Below are 15,109 nucleotides of genomic sequence, written 5' to 3' on the forward strand. Positions count from 1 at the left end.
TGTTACAGAAAATAAAAATTACAATATTTGATTTACTTATTAGCACTACTTCCTGATGTAATGGATAACTTTTAACTTTTAACTTCATGAAAAAACATATCAAATTTCATATTTTTTACACCATCTAAAGAACCCTTTTACAATGTTTTTTATAAAAATAATAATAATAATAATAATAATAAAAAAAAAAAAAAAAAAAAAAGAATTTAAACAAAAGATATCACTCAGGATTTGTTTTTAAAAAGTAGATTTTATTGATAAATTAAAAAATATTATTCTAGGACCAGATTAGTAATTTTTATCCCACAGCACACCAAGTCTTTACCTGCTTTTGTTTTTCCAATTTTTGTTTAAAAACCAGAACATCATTGGAGAGTTCTTTGTTTTCTTCTTGAAGTTTCATAAGTTGAATGCTGAACATTTCTTGGAGATGATTACTCAGTTGCTCAGATCTCTCCAGCTGACTCCTAAGTTCCTGTAAGAAATAAAAAAAAACTTTTTTTTACATAAAATTGCCTAAATTTTTATACACCATATAAAATTCAATTTGTGTAAAATTTTTTTATTAAAAAAATTTCTTACAGCTGTGGTTTTATCATCTTTACTTTCTTGATGTGATTCAATAAACTTATTTAGTCTTTCAATTTCCTCTGAAAGCTTTTTTTCATTTTCTGTTTTTTCTGAAAGCATTAAATTTAAATTCTCCAACTGATCAAAAATTGTTTCTTCATACTCTTGTTCTCCAATGTTACTTTTAACATCACCTTCAGGGAATTCATTGAAATCTACTGGATTAGATTCAGTAAAGAGAGGCTGAAGCGTTACTTCTTGTATCATATGTTCACTACTAAACCCAGGAAGTGATTCTATAGGAGTATTAAGATTTAACTTTTGAACCAAAATACTGTTGTCTTGCTTTAACTGCTCCACCTCTTTTATTGTACTATTTAAATCAGGTAAAAGAGATTTACTGTTGTTAAATTCAAGTTCTACCTGCAGTTCTTGAAGATTTTGGCTCAATGCATCACTCAGAGTGGCAAACTTATTGCGCTCATTGCGCAAATTCTCTATTTCAACTTTGGCATCATTGAAGTTTTTACGAAGTCGTACTAACTCATTATGCAATACATTGCTTTTTATCAAAACATCATTTTCAGAAGAATCAAGTAACTGATCAGCCATAACATTTTTATTTTCATCTGCACCTTTGAAGTTTTCAGAAATGTTACCATTTAAATTCAATGAATTTTTAGAATCAATGCTCCTTGCTATAACCTCGAGAACTCCAACTTTTTCTTTTAATCTGTCATTTTCTTCATCCACCAAACTGTACCTATCTTTTAGATCATCATATTCATGCTGTACAACATTAAGTTCTGCTTCTAAGGAAGCAACTTTTTTTGCTAAACCAACTTTTTCTTCCTGAAGGTGAAGAAACTGTGAAGAAAAATTGTTTTCAAGCTCATTACTTTTCATTTCCTTCTCGCGGCGGAAATCAATTTCTAAACTTGTCAGCTGGTTATCATACTGTGACTTAATGTCAGTGATCTGCTGTTGTAGCTGTTGTTCAATTTCAGCAACTGATTCTTGACAATCAGCTAGACAAAATAATAAATGATAATTTAAAAATAATTAACACTAATTATAACTAAATAACAGTTAATAACAAACAGTAAAAACTAAATATGTTAATGCATTCGAGTACTATGCAGCATCTAAACTTTAATCATCAAGTTTTGATGCAGTCATTTAAACTCGTTTTTTGATTATTTTGGAGCACACTTAGATAATTCTATTCTACTTTATTGACATTTTGCCATTCTGAATGTGAATTTATTAGAAGATTAAAATTTAATATTTTAGGTTTAAATGCAGCAAAACACTGTAAGGCACTAATAAAATAATAGGTAATAAAATGTAGCATTAATCAAATACTTAACAAAAAATAATAAAAATTTAAAGAAAAAAATGAATGAGTTTTATCATTATCATCAGTTTACACTTTGATGAATGGAAGCAACTTTAGTTTTCAAATAAATTCTTGAGAAGCAATAAGAAATGTATACAAGTAAAAACAGAAAAAAGTATAAGATTAACTATTACTTTAGGTAAAATGTTTACAAGTAGAATAAAAACCCTGCACATTAACAGTTAAACATCACAAGATATAAAAGCAACAAAGAACTTTCAAATAAAAACCTTACTAGTATTTATAGCAGTTAAACATGATTGTTCATGAATTATCTCCAAACCAGCCACAGTATTATCAAATTTTTTCTGAGTGTCATGCACCAGCTGTTGCAACCTGTCATTTTCACTTTGAAGCAAGTCGATCATCTTAGCCGAGCTTTTTTTTTGATGCTCAAGTGTTGCTTCAAAGTTTTTCTTCATTTCTGAAATTTGCTCTTTGTAATTTTCATGCAGCTCGCCTTTTTCAAAGATGGATATTTCCTTTGATTGGTTTGCTTTGTTTAAAACTGCTTTTAACTCCTGAATCTCCTTGAGAAGATGTTCTTTTTCTGTGTTTAGTTGAGACATATCTTGGTCATATAGATTTTGCAGATCAATGATTTGCTGTTCATATTTGCTTATAGTATGATTAATTTGCTGCTTCACTGAATCACCATCTGTCTGACTCAATAGCTCCTCACTTTGAATATCATCTACACTACCAAACGAATCGCTGTCTACCTCAAGATAGTTTTTTGTACGTTTTAACAAAAAGTTTAAATCAGTAGACACATTTGCAGTTTCATCAACTTGTCCTGTAGGCAGCATGTCACTATTTGTACTGACACCTTCAAGAAGTAAGACTAATTCCTTAACATGGCTTTGACTTTTAAAAAGTTCATTTTGAAGGTTTTGAACTGCAACTTCCTGACTTTCTTCAAGCAATTTTATTTGTAGACTTTTCTTTTCTACAAGACTTTCAAGACTTGTACTATTTGCTTGCAAGCTCTCTAACTTCAATGTCAGTTCTTGCATTCTCAATGATTCTTTGTCAAAGTCTGTCTCATACTAAGATGAATATGAAAATACTAAGGGAAATATCGCTCAAAACAACCTAGATTACATTTAACAAGAACATAAACCAAAACAATAATTTTGTAAAGTGATCACAATTTTTTACTAGAAAACAAACAAAAACATATACATACATACATACATACATACATACATACATAAATACATATATATATATATATATGTGTGTGTGTGTATATATATATATATATATATGTGTGTGTGTATATGTATATATATATATATATATGTGTGTGTATATGTATATATATATATATATATATATATATATATATATATATATATATATATATATATATATATATATATATATATATATATATATATATAAGGGTTGTGAAAATGGCTATTTCACAACCTTTTAAAGTGTTATGAACTTTGTTGTTACCTGAAAGAAAATAACGTTCTTTTTACTTAAATCCTAAAAGAGTTCCCCACCCCCAGATATAAAATATCTCATTTAACATTTTTGTAACATATTGCAATACAGAATTATTCATCATTTTAAAACCATTGAAATAAAATTATTCAAAGAACACTTTTATTTACATTATCAACCATCTTTACCTGGTGTGAAATAAAAGTCATCTACAAAACACTTTTATTGATCAGGTCTCTAATTCAGTTCAACTACTGTCAAACAGGGGTGACCATGAACACTTTTTAAACATTTCATCATATAACAAAACAGTTCGTCTAATCGCTACTTTTTTTTTTTGACAAAACATTATACTATCCAGCTTCCAGAATTGGTTCTAGGCCTGATAAATATTATAAATTAAGTACCTCAATTTTCTTATTATATACAAGCATCTTCGTATTTTTAAAACGGGGTGACTTTGAACACGGGATTCGGGGTGACTTTGAATATGACATGTTTTTATTTCTTAGATTATGGATAGACTAACCTATTGTAAGGGGAGAAAAATACTGTTAAAGATCAAACAGATAACAGAAAGTGTATTTTAATATGTTGTAGATTCTTTTATTTCAAATCAATTCATGTGAAAAAATTACATAAAAAGTTTAAAACCTAGTTAGTAGCACAGTACCAATCACTATATTTGTTATTTTGTTCTTTTGAACTTGATTGTGACTCATCTAAAAAAAGAACTCTTTTTCCTTATTCAACCTTTGAACCACGTGTTTTTCGTTTTGCAATTGGATTTGTGCTTAAGCCTAGATTGTTCTTTAGAATCTCTAAAACGCATTCGTTAAGAACTATTACAGTGTCTTCACCACCAGGGTCTTTATTTTTTCCAGGAAGATGTTTTATCACCTCTGTTTTGTTCTTAGGGTAGATTCCTGTTGCTTGAAATCCGGAAAATAAAGCTTCAGGTTGCAAGGTGTTTACTAACTTGTTTAAAAGCAAAGGCATGTGTTCTTTTGGAACAGCCCCTTTTATACAACTTTCTATTCTCCACTTTGAGAGTACAGTCCTCCACGACTGCTTTAATCCTCTAAATACAGCAACATCTAGTGGTTGGCAGAGATGGGTTGCATTAGGTACCATTGCTACAAACTTGATGTCATGATGAATCGTGGCTTCAATAACTTCAGGAGAAAAATGTAAACCCAGATTATCACCAATCAGCAATGTTGTTCTGGTTTTTAAAACAGCTATAGGCAAGAATATCTCCATGAACTATCTGGTAAATGTTCTACCATCAAACCACCCATTAGTGGTGATATGGTATACAGTTTTAGGTGGTCCAACCCTGGTAGAGATTATTTGCTTTATAAACAACCATAGGCGGCAAAAATTCTCCAATAGTGTTACCAGCAAACATTATACTAGTTGATTGCTTTGAATGTTCCTGTTTGTTTTCAACACGGTGTCTATGTCCACAACAAACAATAACAGCTTTGGATCCTGGATTATCTGTTATATTGGTCTTATCATAATTATATATTTTCTGGAGGTATACCTTTTAACTCTTGATATAAGTTGTTAAAATAACGGTTAAGGGTTTCTTCATTGACTAAAGCCCTACTGTGCTTTACATTGTCAGCAACCCTTTTCGCCAAACAATGCTTTTTCATGAAAGACTGAACCCAATCTACACCAGGCATATTATTTTTAAATATAAAATCTGTTATTTTCCTTTTATCACAATAACATTTAGCTAGTAGTCGAATGTCCAAAGAATTAAGAGGTACCCTCCAATCTGTCATAAAAGTAATTGTTTGAACAATTAAATTTTCTGTACAACTGTCAGGTCTGGTTTGTCCACCATGCTTTTTTGGAACTTGATTTCCAAGTTTTACATTTTTATGGATAGTTCCTAGCGGAATGTTATAAGCTTTAGATGCATTCCTGATAGTAAATCCGTGGTTTTTCACTTTATTTACTACTGCTTGTAAGTCTTTTTGAGTGTAATTTGTTTTGTAACCTGGCTATTTTCCTTTCTTTTGTAATTTCGAGGCATAGTTCCTTAAATTAATAAAAAAAAACTTGAATTCTTGATAAAAAAAAATGTATTTTTTAAATTAGCAAATAATCATTTATTGACAAGCTACACCCTCAATATTGAATTCATTAGAACAATATGTACCTGAACTTGGCGTGTAGCAACTTTTATAGAGTTTTGATGCGCGGTTCTTAAGATATAGCTTGATAAGTCAACTAACTGCCCGAACAATGTAACTCAAGCTGTTGATATGCGATAAAGAAAAGCCGAAAAAGGAAAATATCTTGCTCAGCCTTAAATTAGGTTTTAAATATTATATTTAATGCAACTGGACCAAAATAACACACAATTTAGATCGATTGTGTGTGTTGTTTCACCTTTTAGTTAACTTGGTACTGATTTTTTATAGTCACCCCGCTGTTCATAGTCACCCCCGTTGACGGTATCTTTACTAATTTGGTTGACTATGAAACATTAACAAAATGAAGAAGACAAATTCTATTGTGGATACCCTAATAGTCATCAGAGGGGAATTTCTAATATTGAAGTAATCTAAGGAAGGGAGTTGTATCTTTCAAGTAGGATGGAAGAGACTCATTAAAAGTTATAAATTTTGGAGGTTTGCTCTTTAGTCACACTCTTATTGATCTAAGGGTGTGATGGACCAAATTGTCACTAAGCAGAATGTTAAATTTATGAATTTTTGGGAGTCCATAGAATAATGGTGAAAATAAAGTGTTTTTAGTCATAGGTCGTCAGTAGTTTTTTTATCAATCACATGGTGGCAAAACATATAATCTACCAAATGGTTAAGGTCCCTAACTATACTTTTTGTGGAGTCATATGTTAGTTTTCTGTATATTGTGTTTTCTGGTTGTAGTTCACATACTTTCTGTTTATTTGTGTCTAAGATTCAGATTATTTCTTCCTTGACTTGCTTTTTGATAATGATGGGATTGGATTCTAATGATTTAAATGATGCTAGCATCTTGTAGGTAAATTATTTTTGTCCTTAGGAGTGTGAATGTGAATGAAGAGCTAGAACTTCTTCATCAACTTTGCATGTTGACTTAAAACACTTGTGTTATCCATGTTGGGAGGTATCCAGGTTAGATGTCATCTGAAACAGATGCTTATGTTTATCTGAAGAATTGTTGCCAAAGTAGAATTGTCGTAGAACCATTTGTTTAAAATTATTGATGCTGGAGATATATTACTAGATGTGTGAGTTGTTGTTGTTAATCCTCTAGTTAAAAGATGTTTTTCATCATCAGACAGGTTATACTTAAAAACGTTTGTTAAAATTTTGTTTGAAGAGAAGTCAGGTACTTTTGATTTTTCCATAGAGATTAGATGTTTGTATTGTCTTGTATTTCAAACTTAGGTGGAGAGTAAGAATAAACTTCTCATTGTAAAAAGTTGATTGTTTCAGGGCACAGTAGACAACAAGAGGTTATTTTGGTTGTGGTTGTGGTCCTAAATCCACAAAGATAACACTTTAACTATTTTAATGATCTGAGCAAAATAAGACTAAAATATAACTTTATCAGTATTCTCAAATATCTAGTTGAGTGTCAATAATTGTTTCCAGTTTGACATTTCTATATCAGTTAAAGACTTTCTAATGATTGCTTATGTAACTCTAGTCTTATTTTCAAATTTCTAGTCTGTATCAACTATATTTGTTTTTTAAATTGATATTCCTAAGTATGTTAAAGTCCTTCAACTGACTGCTCAGTGTAATTCTAGCCTAATTCTCAAAATTTGGAGTCTGTCAATATTTGTTAAAAAATTGACATTTGTCAGGGCACTAAAGTCATTTTATTGTATAAGCAGTTTAATTCTAGCCTTATTCTCAAATTTCTATGGAATTCCAGTGTGCCCTCCTCAAACTTTTTAAAATTTGAGGAGGGCACACTGAAATTCTAGAGCAATATTTGTACTTATTACAACTAAAAACTATTTAAAGATAAAAAAAACTATTTGTTTTCTGTAATTTTATATCACATACATGGTATGATTATCAGGTGAAATTCTTTCTAGTATTTTAAAAGAATATACTAAAGCACATAACACGGTTAATTAATTTCTCATGTAAGGAATGTCAACCATCTCTATTCTAATTCCAAGATCAAACCAAAGTCCTCAACTTGGTAGAAAATTATCCAATAACTTTATAAAAATTGTAGTAAGTAGTAGAAATTACCTTTATTATTTATTTTGGGCAATAAAACTTCTCTGGACTAATTGTTTATTTTTTTTCATTAAAAATATATGAATATAGGAAGACATTTTTTCCATTTGGTGTTTTTTTTCAATCATTCTCAAAATAATGTTCTTCGTTAATATGTATATAAAGTTCATCATTTAACTATACAGGACATTAAAAAAAAGATTTCAAAGTGATTATCCATGTGTGTATATGTATATGTATATATATATATATATATATATATATATATATATATATATATATATATATATATATATATATATATATATATATATATATACATACTTACACACAAAATTTTTTAAAAAGATTGGTCTTAAAGTTAATATTAATAAGGTGACCAGCTGCACAATCTGGAACAGTCCCGGTTTTATAAAGATTGTCCCACATCCCGATATTGAAAATAATGTCCTGATTTTTTGAAATTCTAGAAACTGAATCAACCACAAAACAAACACAACAAGAATCTGAACACAATTTTGTTTCTCAACTTGTTTGATTGACAAAGAATAATTGGGACAGTCCTGGGAAAAACTTCACAGTTGGTCACCCTACATTAAAATCCTTAAGCTTACATATCCATAACTAATATTTATAAAAAACCTTTTGTAACTGATGTGTCAATTCTTGAACTTGCTGAGATAAGAAGTTTATTTGTGACTTGTATTCTCCTGTTGAGTTTTCTTTTTCTCTTTCTGAAACATGAGCCAATTTGTCTCTCATTTCAAGCTCTTGGTTTAATAAATAAACTTGCTGAGATAACTCATCAACCTTAATGTTTGAAAATGATTCTACAATAAATTCAGGTAACCAAAATATAAAGCATTTCATGCCATGCATGATTAACAAGATCAACTAAAATTGATTTAAAGAGATGAAGAACTAAAATAATTTTAAAAAATTAATTTGAACTGCATACATTTGAGTGGTTTTTTACTTGTAAACTGTTAAACTATTGAAAATTCTACAGGGATTTTTAACTATCAAAGTACTTACTCTTAAAATACTATCATTGTCTTTTTCAATTAATTCATTGTTTTTGCTTTGTAACATACCCATCTTGTATTCTTGATCATTTAATCGCTGCATTAGTTCTCTTAGTCTTTTTTCATAGTTTTCACGCATGTCTGTTTTGATGTTCAATAATTCCTCTTCTTTAACACGCAGTGCCCAAGTTGTGTCTTTTAATATTTGTTTAGTTTGTTTTAAGTTTTTCTCCATAATGGATAGGCGGTCAATTTCGCTATCTTTTTTAGCTATTTGCAGCTTTAGTTCAGAAACTATTTTATCATTGTCTGCATTAAATGCAGAAGTATCTCCATGAGCAATTGTTGTTATCTGGTGGCGTAATTCTTCATTTTGAACTTGAAGTTCAAAAAGTAAAGCATCTTTAACTTTGATTTTATCCTGTAATATTGCAATCTCATTTTCAACAAATAAAGATTGTTGGCTATTTGCATCAACAGCATTTGAAAAAAAAAATTCTGAAACTTGAGCTCTTTCAAAAATATCATTTGAATTTGCATCTTTTGAAGGAGATGACAGTGCATAAGTGCTGACTTCATGGAGGGGTGAAACAATTGTTTTGCTTGAGCTATCAGCAATAAGAAAAGTCTCATCAAAGTTCAGTTCTTGAGAAGTTTCACAACTTGGGGTTGTAATATCTTCCTAAAATAATTGAAAGATGATTTTGTCTTACTAAGTATATTATAATGTAAGCATGTATTCAGTCACTAGAGAAATTTCAGATAACTGCAAGAAGACAAATAGGTGGTCTGATGCTTATAACAATCTTTTTTTTCCCAATTAGTTATCTCAGTCTATTTTGACTTAAAGTATTTAAAAAACATTCATTCCAAGTGTTGCATTAGAAAATTAAGCAAGAAATCAAAATTTGTGAAACATATTTGTAAACAGAGTTCAATTAGAAATATATGCAAACTATTGTATCTTGGAAATTATATATATTATTTAACAATTACAAACAAATCACAAAGGAACATAAGCATTTTGCATTCAAAAAGTTTTACAGCTTGAATAACAGGCATAACCCATCGAGCTAAAGCTAGAGCTTTATTACAGTCAAGAACAGAAATACCCAAATAGCAAATAACCTGTAGTATCATTTATCAACTTCCATTGCAATCCAAAATTCTAACTTAAGTATATTTTTTTATTAATAAACATTTTTTCAATAAAATAACAATAATAAATTGAATAAAAAAGTCAAACAACTATTTCTTTTAGAATAAAAAACTTACATCAAGAGAGTTTGCAGTGTTTGGAACTGCATCCAGCTCATTTTCTACATCATCTTTCTATTAAAAAAAAGCAAGTACAAAAACTTAACAGTATCATAAAAATAAGTTAATTCGTTCAAAAGAAATAAAATTAAAATTAATTAAGGTGTCTTGAAAACAAAATTTTTTAAAAACTGGGTATATTACTATTAAGTTAACAAATCTCTTGATGTCAGAGTGACATTTTCAAAACAGAATTTTCAATGCTTTACAATAATTCTAAAATAATGAATTTAAAATTATTTTAACTGAAAAACCATGTTCTGGAATGCACAAGAGATTTTTTATGCAGTAATTTCAAATTATGACTTTGTGAATGAAATAATCTACTTATGACATAACTACTAAGTGTGATTTATTTAAATAACAGTTTGATTTAAATTTTAAGGGCTAGGGGCCAAATTCAGTTTCTGGTAACTAATGAATTTTTCATAATTTTGAAACCAAAGATGGGTAAATATATATGAGGTGTGGCAAGGCTAAGTGATCTAAGTCCCAAAAACTAAAAAATATATTTTTTTACACCAAAATAATTTAAGTGCCCATGCCAATACAATCCAAAGAGATCTAAGTTCAGAAATTACCTCTTTATCATTGAAAAAACCCATCCCCATGCATGCCATCTTCTCTAATTGATCTAAGTCCATTCACCCCATTATAATTATTAGGCACGCATTGCTTACATTATACATATATTACGATATACAATATACTTACAATATATTAGTCAGTTTTTATTGATACAATTAGTTATCATACTTATCATTCAAATTATTCTTATTTCACACTTTATTTTGTGGTTTTATTTGCCATTTAAAATTTAAAAAACAAGTGTAAGAGAAAAGTAGAAAGTGAAAAAACAATAAATAGAGATGCGTACAAGAGCAGTAAAACAAACAAAAAGATATTAAAAAAAACTACCAACAGAAATTGTATCATTACTTTTTGTAAACTTGTAATTAATATTTTTTACAAATTAGTTTGATGTTCTCGCTTGATTTTTAGGTTTTCACTTTTTTCTTTTGTTTTTAATTTTAGGTCATTTGTAAGTGTAAGTTTAGTTGCCCTGTTTTACACCTTAAAAAAAAAGCTCTTCAATGTCTTTTACAAGTTGGGAATCAATAAACAGGAAAACTTTTGGGACTACATTTTTTGATACATCTAAGTTCAGAATAAGCCAGATTACCTAGTTTAAAGTGACAAAAGACAGTCCAGAAATTGTCTATTTTAAGAAAAACTTTAGTACCCTATTACCATTTCAAGCATGTTGAGTTTTTAAATGAGGAATATAAATTGAAAAAATTATGAATGCAGAAATTGAACATCTTTCATGTGTGGTACCAATTAAAGAGACAAAGACGAAGGACTTCCAAGCCATGATGCAGTATTTGGATGAAGAAAATAAGTTGTATTTTGAAAAAATTTGGTATAAACTTTTGATCATTTTGTCTTAACTAAATATAGACGTAATCACTTGTCATTTTTTATTTTTAAAACATTTCTTTTTTAATATTATCTTTAAGGTTTTTTTCAAATATTGTTAATCTCAAGCTTCTTGTCTAATAAAAGTTTATTTAATAAAAATGTACCTTTTTTTTGATTTCCCCCCAAAAAATTTGGCACATCATTTAGCCCTGCAACTCCTTATATGTCATAAATATTCTGATCAAGATTAGTCAGTTATTAATTCAAACAACTTAATTACAGAAGAAAAAATCTTTGTATGTAAGTGAATATAACATTAAAATAATGATTGTAATTGAAGAAAGCCATGGTTATGACTAAAATAATGATACTAAAATAGTATGATGGAGAACTTGTTTTTAAACTTATTTATTGGGAAAATGATGTTATTACAGAATTATACATTTTGGATTATACATTCAGCATGGTGAGATTTTATTCAAAAAACTTTCTTTAGAGCTGTGCTACTAAACTTAAAAAAAATTATCTTTGCATGCTTAAAATTGAGAGCTGGCCAAGTTGTTGTTCTTTTACAAAATATTGGTTTGATATTTATAAAAAACCTTTTTATAGAATTCACTATTTAGTTGTTTTTAAAGTACAAAAAAGTACTTACAACTTCTAACAGCCAGAAAATTCATAGAAAAATTTATGTGTTTATGTTTATTAAAATGTGCATTTGCTGAACTTTGCTAAAAAATACCAACACTTGAAGATACACGCTTATTGTCTAGAAATATGCTTACTTTTGTTAAAAATTATCTTTATGGTCAGAACCAAAAGTCAGGTTAAAAGCATATAAAAAAAACTATTGACAGTAAACTGACAAAAACCAAAATATTTGTAACGCTAAAAAAAAAATAGTAAAGGAGTCTCAAACCGGGTGTCTCCATCTTAGCAACAGATATGTATGGAATTTTTTCTTACAGAAATTTGTTTCTGCATTCCAGTTTATAATTGTAAAACTGAACTTTTATTTTAGCTGATAAAGAGAGTAAAAATTGACCCATACACATCATTGTAAAATTTGACAGTAAATGTCATTAGCATGTGTTTTGACAAAATTAGTTTCCATGTTCACACTGAAATTTGTTTTATCACAAAAAAAGAACTAATCTTTCATGGTCTAGTTTAGGTTTTTCTAGACAATATTTTTCGATGTTCAGAACACATTCAGCTCTTGATGTATAGTTATTTTAAAAATTAGGAAAACTTTTTTTCAGATTGGTTAATTTTAGGGATTGCAATCCCGCACACTTTTCAATCCCGCGGGATCCGCGCGGAATTTTTTAATTTTTGTGCGGATCCCGCGCGGGATTAGTAGGTTTCTTATGCACATTATAAAAGGCAAAATGACAATTGTATTTTTCTTTCAAGTATTTCAGAAAAAATATACTCAACTTATTAAATTGATAAGATAAGGTAAATAAAGCCAAAAAACGCAATTCATTTGTAAATCAATAACTCTTAACATTTCATGAACAAAAAGATAAGCCAAAGTACATAGAGCATCTTTTAGCTTTACGTAGAACTATTAGCTTTATTTGTTTTTTAAAATATCAAATTGAGAAAATCATTGTAAGAAATGGGCTCTTAAGAAACAGACCCTACTTAAAGTATCATCACTTAATCTACTCCTCAAAGGACTGCATATGTAACCAGCAGCTGAAAAAGCTTGCTCGGCCTCTACGCTTATTGGTGGTATGGTCATCAAGTAACTATGCGCTATATCTAGAAACTTCTTACTCCATTACTTTCATAGGCAGACATTTCCGGCTTCAATAATTTATCAAAGTCTAAAGAATCTAAATTTGGTCTCTCCTTTACATTTTTTGTCTAGCTGTTCTTGTCTTTCTGTATTTGATTTTTCAATTCTTTTTTCAGCGATAGAATTGTAGGAATAAGTATTTGGGAATTGTTAATAAAATCTACAGCTTCTTTTTCTTTGAGTTCATTTTCTTCATCGGATTTTTTAAGTAAACTAGTAGTCCATTTAAATTCTTATTACGACGTTGTGTAAACCTCTCACGAAGTGTCGCGGCTAAATCTATGCTCAAAAGTGATGATTGCTTTTGCAATTTATCTAGCATAAATTGAAAAGTTGTTTCCACCGTGACAAGGTTCGATTCTCTCCTGCATAAAAGTTCGAGACCAAGTTTTAGTGGTGCCAGGCAAATAATTAAGTCATTGATTTGGGACCACTCTTCTTGGGTGAAACGAATTTCTGACCCAACATTAATTAAGGCTTTTTCAATACACACTTTTAGTCTATGAAATCTTTCTAACATAACACGATCCATGGATTCGAATCAATCCAAGATTAAAGTGTTTCACCTCCATATGTAAATTAAAGTTTAAGTATCTCTGACTATTTTGTGATGTCCATTCGTCAAACGTTATTGAAAACTTTTGATTTTGCTTTTTTAGTGATATGAATTATTGCATTATATCGGCTTTTACAGAATCTGAGAATTTAACTACCATCGATCTTATAGTATTAGGTGAAGCTGGAAACCACTCTTTGAAAACAAGTACCATAAATCTGAAGATGTGCAAAAACTATTAAATGTAAAGCCATCTTTTGCAACCATGCGCGATACCATTTTTTTCCATAGAAATTTCCTTTACGAAAAACGTGTCAATTGTTCTGACTTTTTTCGATGGAATTACTTCTTCGTCTTCACAGTCCATGTATATTTTAGGCTCTAGTTCAACTGATTCATGCTGTTTTGAAGTTGAAGCTCCGTCTTGTTGTAAAACATTTGATTTTAAATCGGTGCCACATTTAGATTTTAAATGGATTAATAACCCTTTAGTTGATCTTTGATTAATTTTTAAAATAGCCGAACATAACATGCACTTTGCATTTTCTTCATTATCACTTTTTTTTAAATAATTCCATACAGTTTTAATTTGCGACATGCTTAGTACTTTTGTTTTAAAATCTTGATGTAAATAATTTTTAAAGACTTTTTAAAAAGTAGTTTTTAAAAGTATATTTTTTACAATTATGCATGCACGTTTTCAATTTCACGTTTTCAACATACTCGTTAACAAAAATTTCAACATACTCATTAGCGAAAATTTCAACATAATCATTAATTAAACAAAAAAAAATTTGAACGAGTTCGACTAATGCTTTGCTAAATAATTGCTTATTTTTGAATGATTTTTTTATATTTATAGAAAGAAAAATATTTTAATAGCTGAAGATAAATTTTTAAATTGATTTGTTTCACAAATACATTAAACACTTTTAATTTGATATCTTTTTTGTCTTTTTAGTTTAAAAGAATTGACCTTTTTTGTTTAAAAGCAATAGTTTCAAAATCCCGCAAATCCCGCGGATCCCGCAGTAGTTTTTGCGGGATCTCGCATGCGCTAAATTAATGCGGGATTGCAATCCCTAGTTAATTTTAAAGAAGTTGAGCAAAAAATAACTTTAAACAATCTAAGACCAATTCATAAAGAATTGTAGATGGCTAAAACACCTTGATCACTAAAATTTAGTTTTGTGGGATGGTAAAAATCTCTAATGAATAACTGCTTCAGAACTACACAGAGGACAGAATTTTAATTGCTTTATTGTCTGTATGGCAAGTCATCAAGTCATGGTATACTTCCATTTCTACTGTAGATGAATCTGACAATGACAT

The 15,109-nt window shown here is 29.2% G+C and overlaps 1 protein-coding gene across 4 annotated transcripts in view; it reads right to left on the reverse strand.

Moving 5' to 3' along the window:
• The window catches only part of LOC145190501 (uncharacterized), a 40,060-nt gene that overhangs the window by 18,003 nt on the left and 6,948 nt on the right, over nt 1–15,109 (reverse strand). For all 4 annotated transcript variants that reach the window (XM_090090007.1, XM_090090006.1, XM_090090005.1 and 1 more), the window contains 6 exons: nt 9,951–10,007; nt 8,686–9,357; nt 8,293–8,460; nt 2,205–3,018; nt 583–1,598; nt 326–475 (listed from right to left, as the gene is read on the reverse strand). In XM_090090007.1, coding sequence (XP_089946133.1) covers nt 326–475; nt 583–1,598; nt 2,205–3,018; nt 8,293–8,460; nt 8,686–9,357; nt 9,951–10,007 — 2,877 coding nt within the window. The remainder of the gene's footprint in view (nt 1–325; nt 476–582; nt 1,599–2,204; nt 3,019–8,292; nt 8,461–8,685; nt 9,358–9,950; nt 10,008–15,109) is intronic.

This window comes from Hydra viridissima, unplaced genomic scaffold (assembly GCF_058129835.1).
Source record: "Hydra viridissima isolate aposymbiotic clone 2 unplaced genomic scaffold, HvirCarnegie_v1 scaffold_6, whole genome shotgun sequence".
Lineage (NCBI taxonomy): Eukaryota > Metazoa > Cnidaria > Hydrozoa > Anthoathecata > Hydridae > Hydra > Hydra viridissima.